Here is an 18,519-nt window from a genome sequence, read left to right on the forward strand (position 1 = left end):
AAGATTAATAAGAAGTTTAGAAGATTCGTATTAAATAATTTGTTTTCAGGATTACTAAATTCAGAATTATAAAATAAAGTTTATAATACAAATTCCGACGAATCAAACGATCGATAACATTCTGCGAGTATATAAAATATCACCATGCAAAGTTTTTAGGGAATTTTAATTCTTCCTTTCATATAGACGATATCATATCATTTCATATCAACGATGGAGAGAAACAAATCACGATTATAATCATTGCCTGTTGACCCACACAAACGTCAAATTATGCGGTCACATACGTCAACCCACTTATATATTTCCATCTGTATCTGCAAATACATAAAATATAACCATACAAACCATATTATCCTATGAGAAATAAACCATCTTCTCGTTATTACCAAATTATTACCAAGAATAACACAAAAGACTTCCCAGACGCACCATAGATGGAATTACGCATACCAGAAATAAAATCTCTCGTCATATACGCATAATGCACAATCCCATAACACAAACAAAATCCAATGTGTGTATTGTAATCCATGTAAAACATATCTTTGAGGAATGCCGTTCGAAATTTACAGACGGAAAATTTACAGGTCTGTTAACCAGATATTCGTTTAATGAAATACAAATTCCGAAAATAATAAAATGGATATTTTAAACGATCGATCGCTCTCAGAGGAAATATTTGTCGAACTTGTATTAGAAAAAAGTAAATAGTGTCTAGCGTGTATATAAATATACATACATATAATATTCTTCGAAATTTTTATAACAATTTTAAAAGAAATCGAGATGACCGATAGAAAATTCAAAAACAACGACTTTGGAGTTTGCCCTTTGATTCTAAAAATTGACAAAAAAAAAGGAAAATTTTTTTTGTTGAGCGACGGAAACTCTACAAACAATCTCAACACTCAGACTCAATGGATAGCTAAACTAATGCCAAAATCGATTCATTTTAAACGATTAAGGAACAAAATTACATCTGAGAAGAAAACGGAAAAAAATAATCGCCTATATAATCTATCTGACAACATATCTACTTACAATACATTACATATGTTGAATCTATTGGACATGAACATTATAATCTTAAGTACAATCAATTAAATATCGAAGATATACGATATAATGAATAGCCAAGCAATGACGAAACTATATTTGATATACATATATAATAACGAAATATTTTCAGACTTTGATGAAACAAATAAAGAGTAATTAACGGAAAAGATGAATTTTATAGCTCTCAATCATCCAAATATTGAAATCATAGATCGTTATACATATGAGGCAATCAAAAATTTTACTTCGGGCAATAATGAAAATTATAGCGACAGCATCGATCTAATTATCTTGAAACAATTATAATAGACGTAAACGACCACGAAAGACATAGGAAATGCATGCACATAAAAATTAACAAAGAATGATAATATATCTAAGAAAAAATAAGGAGAATAATTTTAATATTCTCCATTTTAACCGTAAAAACACAGAGAAAAAAAAACAGCAACATATTAAACAGAACCAACAAAAAAACTAGATCCAGCTTTTATGAATTGCACAGACGATATAACCTCCGGTAAAATACGCTATACTCATGAAATTACGCACACTACAAACGAATTTAACACCAACAAAATGAAAAATTTTTAAGAAATTTAAATACCATTACAAGCGCACTATAATATAAAAATAAAAAAAAAAAAAAAAAAAAAACGTTTGTTACGACAAACGATTTAAGGATTTATTTTATTTTGGCAAAAAATTGATCGCTAAAAAAAATTATAAACGAAAACTCTTGTTTGTTAATCAGGATAAGATATTTGGGAGATTATAGTCAAGCTATTTTATCTACAAAAAAAATCGAATGATCATAGTACATTATATGTATTGCGGATTCCATCACGGAATGTGATATTGTCTGATATTTGTGTTAGGGTGATATATTTTTTATTTGTTTTAGAATGATCTAAACATGTCCAGTATTATTCTTAATTGTTAATGGATTAATTGGTCTAGCTGATCGTGTCTTCTCAGGTAATCATTTTCATGGTATAATCAGCTAGAATATACTCGACATCCAGAATATGAATGATCTCACGTTTAACGATTTGTTTTTGGTCTTGATCATTTTATATTGGATACCTAACTCAAAGCTTTAAGTTTCTGAATACAAGGTATAATCACTACACTGATAGTTATTTATCGGCTGTTAGATCTTCTAACAATTCTGAGAACTTTCCATGCGATTCCTTGCTCTTTAAGTTTTGTATACCTTCCTCCACAGTTGATATTTCTCTTATTGTTTCCTCTTACCTCTTACTCAGTTATAATGGTATATATTCAATGTTTACTTCTATAAATACATCCTCATTAGTCCGTCATTAGATGCTCTCAGTTCGTCCCGCATATTTGATTCTTATACTTTGCACATCCCTCTTTATATTTGTAAAACATCTTCCTTCTTCCTTATATGACTGGTATAATCTTGTTCCATAGGAATTTGGTAACGGAACTTTTGTTAAAGTGGATCTATCAAGTGGATCTAAATAGTTAGATCTGCTCTTTTATACCTATTATCACATTAAAAATCGAATTTCCCAGGTTGCTATTATGTTTCTTAACATGTTGCCAATTTTTTCGGATAGATCTTGAAAATTATAAAGAATTTTAAGAAAGGAATCACATGGTACGACGTCAAAAGCTTTGATCTAATCTATCTATGCGATTTATAATTTTTGTCATTTAACTTACAGCTGGTTCAAAATTATTCCATCTATAATTAATTGTTGTTAGCACTCTAATGCTCTTTCGGTGGATTCCTTCTCTATAATTATATTGTTGATTTTACAATGATCGTATATTTTATCATAGATTAGAGAAATTTGAATAGTTAGTAAATAAGGGATAATTGGGTCAGGTAATTGGTCTATAATTGGTTGGGTTTTCCTTTTTTATAAAGTAGATACGTGATTCCTTCAGTCAAGTACCATTGAAACATGCTTAAGTCATATAGAATGATTTATAAGCTTCGTGCCAGTGTAAGTAGCCGTAAGTATCCGTAAGTATTTCAACCACTGCAAATAATCAAAACCCGGAGCTTTCCATTTATTGCTTCGTTTGATTGCTTTAGCAACATCCTTTTCGGTAAATTCTATACTTGACATGAGTATTAAGTTGTATTCATCAGTAGCATTATGAATTCATTCGACTTAGATCAGATGGTTTTTCAATTATCTTCGAACTCATTTACGTCAATTTCTATGCGTTTATTAGTATTTCAGCTTCTAACAACTTTGACGTGTCTTTGCAAGCAAGTTTTAATTTTTACATAAGGGCACTTTTGTTCATCTAAAAAAATTATAACAATGATTGACCGCATGAATGAATGAATGAATAAGCATCACTCATTCATACTTTCTATGCTTCAAGTAATTTACCTTCTTTTGAGAAAGAGATATTTTTTACGACGTCATTAATAATAATATCAAATAACGTCGAAGTGTTAATGCTAATATGAAAAGAAAAAAAAATCGAATTTATCTCATTCCTTTTTGGTTTATTTGTTAACCAAGTGAAAATATCGAATGAACTAGCGAGTAATAACGAATCTTCATTTAAGAAACTCAATTTCTCTTGAAAATCTCGTTAAATGTACGCCAAATTCTAAGAAGGACTGTAGCAGGGCCTATCTCGGAGAGGTTAATTCGCGAAGAATATTCAGAATCGCTGTGTGCAGATCCGGTAATTAGCGCTAACGAGGGTCATTTGACCATAGGATTCGAACATAACGACGCGAAGTTATCGACTGAATTTTAATGACGTACTCTAAGTTTGCCAACCTCGATCTCTAGTCCCTTTCTGTCGGTCGTAATGAGATCGACGATCTTTCTTTTCCTTCTCTTCTCGATGATCACTTGATGCATATCGTTCGTTGCTCGTCCTAGTTGTCGTAATGCTGATTTAATAAGGAATATTTTCTTATCGTCCTTTATTTCCCACGGGTAATCATTCGCCTAGGAATTATCGCAGCTTTTAATTGATCGAATCTTTTTTTATTTCTAATTTTTTTTTCTCTCTCTTTTTATCTGACAACAATAAATCGGTAATTATTGTATTTGATTTATTATAATTGTAATGGATGTTGGAATTAAATTAAAAAGAGATTTAAGAATTTGATATTTTCATATGATAAGAAGCGCATGTTTATTTCGATGTTGTTTACATTACTATTCAAGTTATTTAAAAATAAGAAAATTTGAAATTTTATTCGATGGAAGCAGATAAATGCAAATTTACACGCAAGTAATGATCGAAAGACTTTTTCTTTCTCTGACATTGGATCGAATAGTATTGGATCGAATAGCGTTAATCATGTAGCTCCGTTTTTGATTGTTTTTTTGATAGTGAAAAAATTTGTTGAAAAAATTTCTACAACGAAAGGCAAAAAGATCTTTGATATTAAAGTACCTATTTATAAACTACTTTATCAAATAGTTATTTTGAATAATATTGTAACGATTACAATGAAAATAGTTTACCATTGTTATCGATAGAAGTGATACTCATTCAAGAAATCATAAATCTTAATCGAAAATGAGAAATGTAAAAATACATTGCATATAAGCTTATCTTAAAGGATATAAAGAATCTGACATAATGGAAGATAAAATACTACGATGTCATTGGAAAATTTCCAAGAGGGTATATTGGCCGGTTCGGTTTCCCAATTGGTCAACTCCGACAAATCTGTCTGGACATTGATTTGGATGAGAAGACACCCCTAAATATCTCCGTGAACGTTATTGTCTAGGTGAAGTTACCGTGAAGGTGCCTGAGGCTTATTTAAAAAGGTACTATTCTGTCTGATAGAACTTCAGACTGGTTGAAGGTAGCTCGAAAGAGTCGATAAGTGAACTTTACCAGGGTATTTGCGTCCCTGCTGCTTGCACGCCGCAGGACGTCAAGGATGTCGTCGGAAGAGTGCTTGCGGTGGCTTTCAATGAATCTCGATTAAAGCTCACACCAAGGATTCCGGAAGTATTCTATCCCAATGAAACTGTATTTTCTGTTTTAAATTGTAAACGTCAACTGTATGTACAATGACGTTATAAAAAAGCAATTCGTAATTTCTAATCAAATTCAATTAGAAAATTTTTAAATTGTCATTTATCCTTTTTAATTATAATTATAGATATATGAATCCATAATATTGTCCATGATTTAAATGGTCATTAGCGGAATTATCTTTCATATGATTCGTTTAATGAATAAAAGCACAAACATGAAGGATACATTACCTCAAGTTATTGTCTCATTTTTATCGGAGCAATTTTACTCTCGACAATGTTTAAATCTTTTATCATTCTACTCGAACGAATCCTTTTACAGTTTGATAAGTTAAACTTATCCCACACTTTATCCGAGAGAAAAAGAATGGTATTTAAAAAGTTCAATATCGTCTTTTAGATGAGCGAAACAAATGTTTCAGCTCACATTGATATGTGCAAGTGTCATAAGTAATACGTAAAGGGATGTTATCTTTTTTTTTTTTTTTTTTTTATAATGGTCCATTTATAATTTATTAGATTAATAATATAATGATACTGATATCAATATCAAAGCCATCTTTATTTATTTATATGTGCATATACGATCACCGATAAACAGGCATTCGCAGAAATGCGTTCGCTCTGTTTATACTCAATGATTTAAAAAATTTTTCCTCGGTTCTGATCGTCCTTGAAGATTGCTTAATCATTCTCTTGCACAATCCTGCGATTATCTTCTCGTCAAGTTTCTTCCTCTTCCCAATCCCAATTAGTTTCCATAGATTTTCTTCTTGGTCCCGTCTTGTACATCTCGAATTGTTCGTCCTCGGTTGGCCAAACGAATCGAGAAGTATCTAAATCAGTTTCGGAAACAGAACAGGGCCCACTGTCGTCGACGTCGGTGTTAGGCGACTGTCTTACCGAAATCGAATCGATATCTGACTCGATCTCAGATTTTGAGCTCTGTTGATTATCTTCTGTATCTGTGCTCCTGTCGTGCCAAACCGATAATGTGTCAGTTTCTTCAGTAACCATATCTTGAAACTCTTCAGACTTTTCACCGCTCGTATCTTGTTTGCTTGTCGAAGAATCATCATCTTTTTTTGTTTCAGATTGTACCAACTTCTTATCTTTCACTATGTATGCTAAAGCATCCTCTTCTGATCGAGATTTTTGCATCTGCCATGCTTTCTTGAACGGATGTTCCTGCTCTTGCTGTACAAGTTTCGGTCTCTCTGGAAGATAATATTCTGGATCTTCTTCGCTTGCCTGACTCTTGATAATAGATTCTCGTTTGTACAATCCCAAGGACGATTTCGGTAACATTTCGATACCTTCCTCTTTGACAAGACTCCATCCAGACTCCGTTAAATCTGAATCATCCAATTTCGTAAGATCTTGAACCGATTTTCTTCTACTGTCCTTCGTAAGAACGAAGTTGAAACTGGTAGCATCTTTGTCATCCGTGATGGAGGTATCTTTTGCCTCGCTATAAGGATTTTCTCTAAACGGTGGTGCTTTTTCGCGATATTCACGACGTTGAAGATAAGAGGGATCGTCTTCAGGTTCGCTACGTTCCTGAGAGGATCCAAGTTGAGCGATACGAGGACCAACACTCACAGTCCAAGCGTCCATATTTTCGTTATCCGAAGGATCTTTCAACAAAGCTATTCTTCCTTCGGCAGAAGATCTTCGTCTCAAGGACGTTACATCTTCTTCTTCCGCTGTACCACTTCGTTGGCTGGCGAGCTTCTCCATGAATTGACGCCTTCGTATCCTCAACTCTTCTTCCCATTCTTCTTCATCGCTAACTTTCGGTTCTACAGAAGGATATCTTCGGTCGTGTTTCGATCTACGTTGAACAGACGCTTCATCTTCGCTTCCCGAAGAAAATATTCTCCTTGAATCCACAGACTTTGGTACGGAACGTCGTGAAGCTCTCGAAACGTATTCCTCTGATTCATTTAAGAATCGCCTTGAGTCTGGACCGATGGATGTCGAACGTTCCTTATTAATAAATTCCCAAGAACGATAATCATCGGGTTCTCTAAAAGATGACCTTTCTTTGGACTTTGATCTTCTGTACTTATTCAAATAAGCTTCCTCATTTCTTCGTCTTATATAATCGTCTTCAGTTTCGATTGGCATTGATCTTTTGATTTCTTTCGTTTTGGAAAGCGAACGTCTATTCCTTCTCATTTCTTCTTCCTTTTGACTTCTGAAATATTCCATAGCTTCTTCCTCAGAGTCAAACGTGTACGGTGGTATTCTTTTATTTATTCTTTCCCATTCTATTTGTTTCTCCTTGTCATTATGTCCCATAAATGATTTTCTTTTCTCTTCCAACTTCTTTAAACGCGATGTATTTATTATCTTCTCGTCTTCTAGAATTTCGTTTCGTAATTTTGTATCGGCATCGATTATGTCTTTTTGCCAATACAATCCCGTCGAGTTTACTTCGTCATCCTCGAATACTTTTGCTCCGTTGCCTATCTTTTTAATGGATTCCTTTGATTTTGTTTCTTTCGTTTCATCCGTCATTAGTTTTTCTTTAGGTATGTCGATGGATAAACTATCTGTACATTCCATTATGACGTTTTTTACTTCCTGCATCGGAAGATCGAACAATAATGTTATTACGATCGACACGCATATCACTACGATTATCTCCAAGAAATCAATCTAAATGAAAATTATGAAAAAGAAAATTATTCTTTGAATTTGATACTATTTAAATGTTCAATTTTTTTTTTTTTTTTTTTTTTAATAAAATTATAACTTACTCTAGTAAGATGAAATTCTGTCGTATATCTCGTGGTCCCAATATTGTAAAAAAATACAGCGAATTGTGTCAAATAAATTGCATAAGATATTCTACTGAATATTACCAACCAATAGTTGGAGAGAAATCTATTTATGATTCCTATAAATAAATTTATGGAATATAATGATACAACTCTCATTTGGATTTATTATCGTAATAATATAATAGGATACCTCCGTGATCAGTGAAGCATGCAAAAATCGTCCAGCATAAAGCTAAAGCCCACGGGACTGGACTGATCACAGTGTAATGACTAGCTTCTTCAACATCGTACACATAGTCCCTTTTGGCTAAACGCCAAGGAGAAAATAACGACCATGTTCCAAAGGACATCGCGATGAACCATCCCAAGATCACGAACACCTAAAAATAATTCATGGAAGATTCATTGCGATTATAAAAATTTTAAGCGCCCATATTTTTTCAGTTTACCTTGTGAATCTTTACGTTTTTTCCTGTATAATGCAATAACACGCCAAGTCCAACGCCACAGACGTAAGGAGTAGCTCTATGTAATGGTAAAATGTAACTAAAGTTAGCAGCTTTATAAAGTTGTTTTACTCTGAAAGAGAAAAGAAGAAAAATCTACGAATGCAATTGTTTTGATATAATATATTATCGATGCGAGTAAATATTATTTGCATACTTACGACATTCCGTGAAAGATGACGATAGATAGATTATTGTTTATCGTGGCTATGTAACGAAGCGTAGCCGAGACTTGAATAAGGAAGAATAATATAATGATACCGATAATTGGTTTACAATGAAGAAAAAATACTAAAATTGGTGCTAACAATGATAATTGCATGTCTAATGCTAGCTGATATGTATGCGGTGCACACTGTAATGAACGTAAAATTATTTAGACGATAATAATGATAAACATTTTTTTATTTCTTTCTTTCTTTTTTTTTTCTTTTTTTTTTTTTTTTTTTTTTTTTTTTTTTTTCTTTTTTTTTGATCGACGATACTCACCATTTCTTCGAACGGAAAGAAATTCTGAATATAAAGTAAATTGATCCATGCATTTTTTTTACAAAGTTCCGCATTATTTACGATAATACTGTTCCATTGCGGCCCCGATCCGATATGCTCCATCACGAAAGCATACCAAAATATTACCACGATTAAGGCAGGTGTCAGTCTAAATTATAACACGAATTTGCTCAATAATTACAAACTAAGGAACGGGCTCGAGGCATTAACGAACTACAGAGCAAGCTCACCTGATTAATCTAACGATAAGACGACAAAACCAACGGATCTCTCCACGGGATGTTAATTCCTTCACCATGTTATAAGCCGTTAACAATCCGCTCAAAAGTAAGAAGGAATCCGTATAAAGTGAACTAACTCTCAGAACACAACTGATGGGATTATTTGTAATCTAAAACAATTGAAAGGACAATGTATTAAGAATATTAAGTATATCATCGAACGAAAGAAACATTTTATTCACCTCTGTGATAACAACTCGATTAGCATATGGTATCCGTGAATATGGTATCATTAGATGAGCAATATAAATAAGTATCATAAATACAGATCTTAATCCGTGAATGCATGTAATATCTTTGCTACTAGATTTGATTTCTTTAAACAAATATTTAACTGTTCTTCGCAAGGAAAATGCCATTATTATTCTTTCAGAATAATTCCCTGTAAATAATTACTATAGTTAGATTAAAAGGGCTTGATTCTTATGGATTATAAAAAGTATTATCGAACTTCGGACCTTTTCCTTCTGAGATTATCAAATAATCTCTGATAGTAGCTATGATGACTAGGCAAACAACTGCTGCATAGAAGTATCTATATGATGGCAAAATAAAAGAAAAATGAAAGTCTGATAAAACGTGTAATTCGATATCAAGAGAAGAGAAAGAGAGAGAGAGAGAGAGAGAGAACCACGTTTTATTGTTCTCTTTCAAACGCGTGTATATTTATTCACTCTCCGTTTTAAAGCTCAGGAGAGCGATGCCCTTGAAAAGCTATTTTTGTAACTTGACGGGAAACTACATGTTCCAAATATCATTTCCAGAGTTTTACAATACGCTCAAATGTGCTGATCATCGTTACAACAATTTTTGATTAATCAAAATTAACATATTTACGTACAGGACACCGATCGTTTCTTTCGAATAATTTCGTGACCTTTGCTTCATATAACACATGTCTGGATTGACGTCCACCATAAATCTAATTCCAGAAGTTGAATTGTAATAACTCAATGCATCCATCAAAGTAATTTCTGCATCCTTCGCCGTACATGCTGCTGGAAGGCACAACGCCCAATTCACTGTAGTGAATCTTGGTATAAAATGTTCCGGCTAAAAGATAGAAAGTGACGTTTTATTTTGAATTTCAAAGGGTTTACTTGTCACTTACATAACGCATATTCCCTTTAATAAATGTACGAGCTTGCATTAGATTAACCGGTAGTTTCATATCCGGTCTTACGGCATGTAAATCTATGGTTGCCAAACAATATTTTCCTTGAATCTTTATCGTGTTATTACCCATCTTAACGTGTGACGTTATGCCTAAACATTGATCAAAGTCACCAAATTGATTAACGTTTCCACGCAAGAGACCAGACGGGATCTTTGCATTAGAGTCCAACACTAGAAATAAAATCGTTTCAAATGATACAATAAGTATTTCATATTTTAATTATATCAAAGAATTCTTTACTACGATAATAGAAATATATCAATGAATTTATCAGCCTACTTTGAAGAGCCCACAATTTATAACCCCTCAGTTGACGTAGAAATATCTTGCCATGCTGTTGACAGTTCGTGTCCTCAACAGCGGTAAAATTGGGTACAAAGCTTGGTACATGTAATATCTTGTCATTTAAATCGGCTAAATTTTTCGTTGCGTCCCTATGTTCCTTCGTTTTCGATTTCGTCTCGTTTCCTATAAATACATAAATACGTCAATCTTATTGAATTTCTTTTTTTTCTATTCTCAATCTTTCGAATAAATTCATAAATAAGCACCGAGATGTAGCTCACAGATAATTAATCATTAACTTCAACAACGATGATATCAACTTCTTTTCAAAGCACGACACACACACACACACACGCGCACACACACACACACACACACACACACACACATACACACAGTGAGCTTTCAAGACAATGCATCTCTTTTAACACATAATATACTCACTCGCCGTTTGTGGAATTTCTCTTTTTACTTTTCGTTTAACAGATTTTTCTACTTCGTCCTTAGATTTCGTTGTAGCTTTTGGAGTTATCGTTTTTGAAGTAGGTTTTCGTTTTTCTTCCGATTTCAAAGAAGATTTCGATGATCCAGGTTCAGTTTTTGTTGATTTAATAGTTTCTACTTTCTTCCCTTTTTTATCTTCGTCCGATTCATATTTGGCTGGCTCAATACTTTCACTCTTCTTTACTTTCTTCTCTTCTTCTATTTTAATTTTCGTTACTTTAGCAGATTTTGCCTTCTTCATTTCCTTTTCTTCGTCCAATTCAGATTTGGTCGGTTTAGTAGTTATTATCTTTTTAGATTCCTCCATAATCTGTTGCACTTCATTTTTCACTTTTTCAGCTGGGATTTTCGCTTCCAGTTTGACTTTCTCTATCGATTTACTATCAGTATCTTCTATCGATTTAACTTTGTCTTTATCGACATATCTCACTTTTTCTAACTTTTTGCTAGTTGGAGTAGACACTTTTAATTTATCTTGAATTTCATTATCATTATCGTTCTCATCCTCGTCGTCCTTGCTATCGTCCGTTTCACGTGCAACATATTCCGAATCCTTTTTTTGAGATTTCTTTTGTTGTTTCAATAGAATGGAGCTTTCTGCTTCAATTTTTACATCACCTTTAATATCTTTTTTATCCTCTTTCTCCTTTACAATAGTGCTTTTTCTCTTTTCTTTATCTTCATCTTCAACAACATCCTTTCTATATTTTACTTCTTTGGTGTCTTTAGTAGTTGTACTTTTTGAAATACTACCTGCACCCAACTTGAAACTCCAACCAAGAACGTTCATGCTACTGTAATCTTTTTCCTTGTCTTTTACTTCTGCTTCTCGTTCCGTTTCCTTTCGTTCGATACTTTTGAATTTTTCGGCTTCTTCCTGTTTCTTTTCATAGTCTTCGCTTTTGTCAGCTTTCCTCAGCTCTACACTTTCGTCTTCCTCATCTTCGGCTTGTATCTCTTCCTCCTCATCTTCCACTATAACATCATCATCATCATCATCATCATCATCATCATCATCATCATTGTCATCAACATCATTGTCATTATTATTAATATCTTCAACGTTCTTTCCTTCCTCGCTTTGGTTTTCACCATTATCATCATAATCATCTTTATCATTAATAATACTCTCTTTCTTCCTAAGCGAAAATCCAGCTGATGATTTATCGGCAAACTGATTACCCAACAACCTTGATCCAATTTTCTGAGTATTCGCGTCCTCCTCGATGGTAGACGAGACCGTTTCGACAGGTGGTTTTCGACCAATCGGAGGAACCTGCGAAGACATGGCCCCGTGCCATCTTCGTGGCGAAGGCGTCACTGCGTTGCTCGTCGTCATCGTTCTCTCTGGGCACTTACCGAACTTGGAACCAACACAGGTGGCACGTTGTGAGTGCTCAACGATCGACGAAGAAAATGGATGAACGACACTTCCATCACGTATCCTGAAGGCGTAGGAACAGTTATAAAGAAGTAGTATAATCGCCCAACGAATAATGCCCAGAAGGGCGAGAGCCATGATATGGCTGGGTTCACATGTGAAAAGAAAATTAATAAGCGAGCACTAAATCGGTGATGTTCGAACAGATTTACTTCTTCCTCTCCTCCCTTCTTTTTCTTCCTCTTCCTCCCTCTTTCTCTCTCTCTCTCTCTCTCTCTCTCTCTCTCTCTCTCTCTCTTTCTCTCTGTCTATGTCTCTGTTTCTGTCTATCTCCCTCTCTCTTTCTCTCTCTCCGAAAACTCGTGATCAAAAGAACACGAGTGATCTTGAGAATCTTGAAGAACTATCGAGTACGCCGTCTCGGACGTGGCAGATCCCGGGCTACCACGTCCACAGTCGGCCGTGCCTTTGCGGAAATTAGAGCGCATGGCAGCGTCCCAAGCAGCTAGGAGTTTTATTTAGCATCAACATTTCCGACCGCCGATCGCCGCGGCCTCAGCAGTGCGTTCGAGAGACAGCCATGCCTCTCTCTTTGTCGTCATCATTCACTGCCGATATTCTTCTCTTCGGAAGTTACGCAACTTTAGAGGGAGAGAGAGAGAGAGAGAGAGAGAGAGAGAGAGAGAGAGAGAGAGAGAGAGAGAGAGAGACAGGGAGAGAAGTCTAGGCAAGCAAACTGTTCTTATAGACACGGAGGCGCTTCGAATCAGGAGTGTATAAGACGGATTAAAGAAGATAATGAAACGTTTTCAAGGTTATCACGTGTCAAATATATTTGTATTATATAAATAAAAATTTTGTTATTATAGAAAAGAATTGTTCTTTTTTTCTTTTTATTACTTTTATTTTGCAAAATTTCTGATTGAATTTCGAATATTTCTTTGATTGTTAATCAAACATAATTTAAGAATAGAGGATATTTTTTACAAGTAAGATGTTCCCTATGAAGATGAAATAGTTTAGCGATGATATAGTAAGTATATGCGTATATATGTGCATGCTACGAATAACCAAGATCCAATATTATCCAATATTATCGCAGAAACATTTTGTTTCACTATTACGGATGATTAAAGTCACTCATCACGAAATACTGTTCATATATCATGACATAGTCGCTCGATATATAACATTTACTATAAATATCAAATATGTATCTATTGACGTATCGATGTTTTGACCATAGCATATTATTCGTTATTCCATTCTTTTTTTACTTTCTATTACCATGATTTTAATTCCTATTATCAATAAAAATTTTTCAAGGCGTAAGATACAAACTCGGAACAGCAGAGATTGATGGCACACGAATTGTACGTACACTTGTGGTATGAAGTCCGGCGGTTCAGCTGTAATATTCTGGCGATCAGTTTTACCGCAACAAAAGGATTAAAGTGGATAGGAAATAAAAGGAAATATTTATGCGTTCAAGGGTCAGCCTACAACGTGATATGTACCGAACAATATTCAACTATAACTACTAATATCATTCAAGTATTTGTTCAACAATCTTATGTAATAGGTATAAATCATAATTAATCATAATTAATTGCACTAATCATTCGTGCAATAAGTTTTTGTTTTTTTTAATGTTTAGGATCTACATGAAAAGAGAGAATAAATGGCAAATAATAAAAGGTGTATGAAGATATTGTATGTTTTTAATAAAATGGAAATAAATGAATGATGAAACGAAGAAAAACTCATGTTTAATTGAGTTGCATGTTTAATTAATATTAATTAAAAAAAAAAAAGAAAAATAAATAAATGCATGATTAATTATATTAGGAAAAGAGATGAAAAAATTGATATATAAAAATTTTATATATTTAGAATGAATTTGACCCATTGTATACTGTCGACCATCAATCACCGACGACTTGGACTTAACCATTGGATTCAAGAGAATGTATGAGTTTGTATGTATTTGGTCACGGTGATCAATGAAATACATCAGCCTGCTATATTCATTCTACGAGGTCATACAAACATTATACATACATACATACATACATACAGCATTTTTTGTCAATTCAATTAATTATAAATCATGCACATCTACGATTATTTTTCTTTTCGCGCGCCAACGAAACAAAGGATCGATAAAACATGGTGTCTCTAAATTAATACTGTGTCTGAATACAACTCAAAAAAAAAATACAAATTCTCAAGAAAAAGAGAGAGAGAGAGAGAGAGAGAGAGAGAGAGAGAGAGAGAGAGAGAAAGTAAATTCTAATTAAATTTCGTTAAATTGTCAAGTAACTATAGCAATGAGAATTTCAATATTTGAGTATAATAATGGTTATAATATTCCTTAAATAGGCATTCAGTAATTCTGTCAATACATTATCACTTAGGGCTTTTAGGAAAGATGACTTTTTGTAAGAATAATAACACTCCTGTTCTCTAGCGACTGACTTCGCAAATAGACTTGTGACGTTATTCCTTCACGTAAATATTGGTTCAAGCATACCTCCTGTGGGCTTAACTTGAAATATGAGTTTTTTGAGTTGTAACATTTTTCTAGAAACGCAATATGACTAATACATAACGCGTTGGGTTGCAAGATATGTCAACAACAATAAAAGATAAATCAAAGTGCGAGTTAGGATATATTAATAAACAATATCAATTTTATTATATTAAATTATTATCATTTATTTTAAATACATCATTTGGAAAATTCAATTTAAGATCAAAATAATAAAATCCAAATTATTTACGATCTTTAGAATCTTTCTATTAAGATATATAATTGATCGCATAAATTTCTTAATAATAAAACAATGAATAATAATGAGAATTAATAAACAAGTAAAAGAAGTTGTTTTGAAATAAAATACGATTTACGTGCGATAAAACATTTATCGGTATTATTAAAAGATCTCACGTTAAATACGGTGGACGAGGAAGTGTCATAAATTTTACCGGAGTAAGAGATAGGAGTACTTTAAATTCCTTACGCAAAACGCATAATATTTCGCGAGCGTGAAGTTACGTCCAGTCGTGTCACATTCGTGCTCCCCTTTTTCCCCATTCTGCAGGTTCAACGTGCTCCTTCGTCCGGTATCACTTATATGTTCCCCGCAGAGAGCGAAAAAGGGCAGAGAAAGAGCACGTCGTAATGAAATTTTGAAAACGCGCTGTGCGTTCTGCCGTATGCCATGGCTAACTTCGGTGCTTTTCATGCCGTACTGCCACGGTAATTCGATTTCGTCGAATTATCACTCATTTCGCAAAAAGGATAAATGTGAACGTGAGTCGAATTCAACATATATACCTGCACTCCAGCGTTAGAATTTCTGGAGGAAGAGAAGTGGCCGATCATGGGTTATACATGTGTTTAAAGTCCTTCATTTTTATTACTTTTTATATTTTTGGAAAAATAATATACCTCGAGAGATCGTTTGATATAAAAACAACGGAAGAACGAATCGAATTCACTGTTAGTTCTCGATAAAGAAATAGGAAAAGAATGAGAGACAGAGAGAGAGAGAGAGAGAGAGAGAGAGAGAGAAAGAATGAGTGAATGAGAGAAAGAGAGAGAGAGAGGGGCAGGTATCTCGTAATCAATCTCGGTACAACCGTTGTTCTCGACGCCTCGTACGTTACGAACGAGACAGCCTGCTAGATTCATATTAAACGATATAAAGAAACGGGACGGTGATTTATGCGCACAAATTGTTCTGTCACCATCCTGCTCCTCCAGGATTTCCGCACTTCCCCGGCGTACACCAGAGAAGGCCATTGTTCTCCTTTTGCCGACATCTTATTGTCCCCCCCCACGCTCTCTTCAATATCCGCTGCATTAAATCCCGCTTTTTCGCGATGTGCTCCGCAATATGGTGCTCTCTTTTCTTCTTTCTCTCTGTCTTTTTCTTCGCCTTTCTATCCACCTTCGCGCGTGCAATCACTCCTGCAGTTAAAATGTATACCTTCGAATTTACGTCCGGTAAACAAACGAACGAGAAATCGTTCTACCGTAGGATTTTGACCTAAATACTTTGCTATATTTTTTTTTTCCTTTTTTCTTTTCTTTCTTTTTTTTTTTTTATGAAAAAATTCCATGACGAAAGAAAAAAAGAGAGAGAGAGAGAGATCTTTTCACTTAATCGACAATTATGCGCTTGAATGGTACTGAAAGAATTACATGTGAGAAACAAATGGTAAAGTAATTAAATATTTTAAAGAATGAACAAAGCTACGGTTAAAACTTCGTTACTCGTATTAGTTACTTAATGAGTACAGAACGATAATGTAAGCTTCCAACGTTAGCGCTCGTTCGAAGGTAAGCACTTATCGTAAAATCGTATTCTATGCGTTAATGCATCGAGCTTTTTAAAAACTTGTAAAACACGGAGCTTATTATATAAATTCTTAACATGCACCTTATACTACTAAATTATATATATATATATATATATATTTCTTTTTTACACGAATAACATGTACAAGCAATCATGAGCTAATTAATAATAATGAATATGCATATAGGAACGAGGACATTAATTTCAACAGTTTTGAAATCGATAATCAAATATTGTTTATAAAATATTTTTTTGTTCCTTTAGAAATTTAATAATTGTTAAATATCGAGTGGATATTGTTTAAAAAGAGAATAGGCTATATATATATATATATATATATATATATATATATATATATATATATATATCGCACGAATTGTATTTTATCTGCGACTGCATATGCATGAAGTAGATTTTCAAATTCGATTTTCTCGAAAACTAAGTCTCGAACAAAAAAATTTTATTCTATATATTTTCTTTTTATCTCTTTTTTTTTTTCATACTGAATCATTTCATGCCCACTTTTATTTGTTGTTTGGACGGATCTTGTATGTTCCATATACTATATATGTGTACATATACGCAAGATCCATCAAAATAAACTGTTTCGAGGTATCTAGGATTTATTTATAAATAACAAACGTTTATCTCGAATATGAACTTGAATGGAAAGGTCGAAGAAGAATATCACTTTGGATTGAAAATATTGAAGGTCAATTCGCATATTTCAGTTCAGTCTTCGTTTTGTCTCCGTTCTGGATAGTTCGGCTAAAGTGAGTTTAACATTATTCTACGTAGTTTAAGTGCACGTTTTCATACATAACCATTCAGCCTCAATTTAGTTATCGATTTGTCATATTTCCTGTGTCCGAAATCGTCCGAGATTGTCCGATATCATCGTCAATGTTTTTTATGAAATGACTGAGACAGAATTCTAATAACATCTTTTGTCTATGGTACGACTCAGAGGTAAGAAAAGATTTTCTATCGCTATGTCTATCCTCCTCCCTTTTCAATTTCTCACTTTTTAACGCAATGGAATTCTGATAACTTGCAATCTTTTGTCTATGGACAAAGGAGATTTTTTTTATCGTTCCGCTTATTCTCACCTTTAATGTTCTCAAAGTCCATATAATAGGGATCTTCGGACATATCAATTTTACATACGACAAATATTATCTTTCAATTAAAAATGACATTTTAAATATCACGTTAATAAAATTTTGTTGCGATCAATTAGCCATTTAATATTTTTGTACGAAATGCATCTTTGTAAAGTCAAAAGTTTTTTCTTTAAACCTTTGAAATCACACTGTGCACGTCGCATTGGTTTCATATACAGCATAAATTTTTTTACACGAATTTGCGACACTCTTTTTGCCTTTTCGATAATAAAAAAGCGAATACAACGAAAACTATCTTTATTTTCGGAAATATTTACAATCTCACGAAAACTGCTAGAGTTAATTGATCACAATAAAATCTTATTATAATGATATCTGAAATGTAATTTTAAAAAAATATTTGCGTGCGTGAAATTGATAATGATATGAAAAAGCGACGTTCCGTCAACAAGCAAAGAAAACGAGATGAATATAGTATATCACAATTTAATATAAAAGATAGTAGGAGCGATAAAAAAATGTA

General features: G+C 33.4%; 1 protein-coding gene and 2 long non-coding RNA genes across 4 annotated transcripts in view; 2 read left to right on the forward strand and 1 right to left on the reverse strand.

Moving 5' to 3' along the window:
• Positions 1-5,615: 5,615 nt before the first annotated feature.
• On the reverse strand, positions 5,616-12,997 carry LOC124947756. The gene is made up of 13 exons (XM_047490345.1): positions 11,065-12,997; positions 10,615-10,803; positions 10,270-10,505; positions 10,000-10,211; positions 9,617-9,693; positions 9,341-9,540; positions 9,108-9,268; positions 8,857-9,025; positions 8,529-8,722; positions 8,311-8,440; positions 8,052-8,241; positions 7,838-7,977; positions 5,616-7,736 (listed from the first exon to the last, which is right to left on the reverse strand). The coding sequence occupies exons 1-13, from the start codon at positions 12,641-12,643 to the stop codon at positions 5,796-5,798; spliced, it is 5,418 nt and encodes a 1,805-aa protein (XP_047346301.1). The 5' UTR covers positions 12,644-12,997; the 3' UTR covers positions 5,616-5,795.
• LOC124947757 lies at positions 11,338-14,261 on the forward strand. 2 transcript variants are annotated; one of them, XR_007100484.1, is made up of 3 exons: positions 11,338-13,538; positions 13,832-14,059; positions 14,163-14,261. It is a non-coding gene; the product is annotated as an uncharacterized LOC124947757 (long non-coding RNA). The 2 variants fall into 2 exon arrangements; XR_007100483.1 differs by having other exon boundaries at positions 11,339-13,538; positions 13,832-14,087.
• A 3,363-nt stretch (positions 14,262-17,624) lies between these two features.
• The window catches only part of LOC124947828, a 54,634-nt gene continuing 53,739 nt past the window's right edge, over positions 17,625-18,519 (forward strand). Inside the window, exon 1 of the long non-coding RNA XR_007100512.1 lies at positions 17,625-17,841. This is a non-coding gene — a long non-coding RNA (uncharacterized LOC124947828). The remainder of the gene's footprint in view (positions 17,842-18,519) is intronic.

The sequence above is a fragment of the Vespa velutina genome, chromosome 3, assembly GCF_912470025.1.
Source record: "Vespa velutina chromosome 3, iVesVel2.1, whole genome shotgun sequence".
Lineage (NCBI taxonomy): Eukaryota > Metazoa > Arthropoda > Insecta > Hymenoptera > Vespidae > Vespa > Vespa velutina.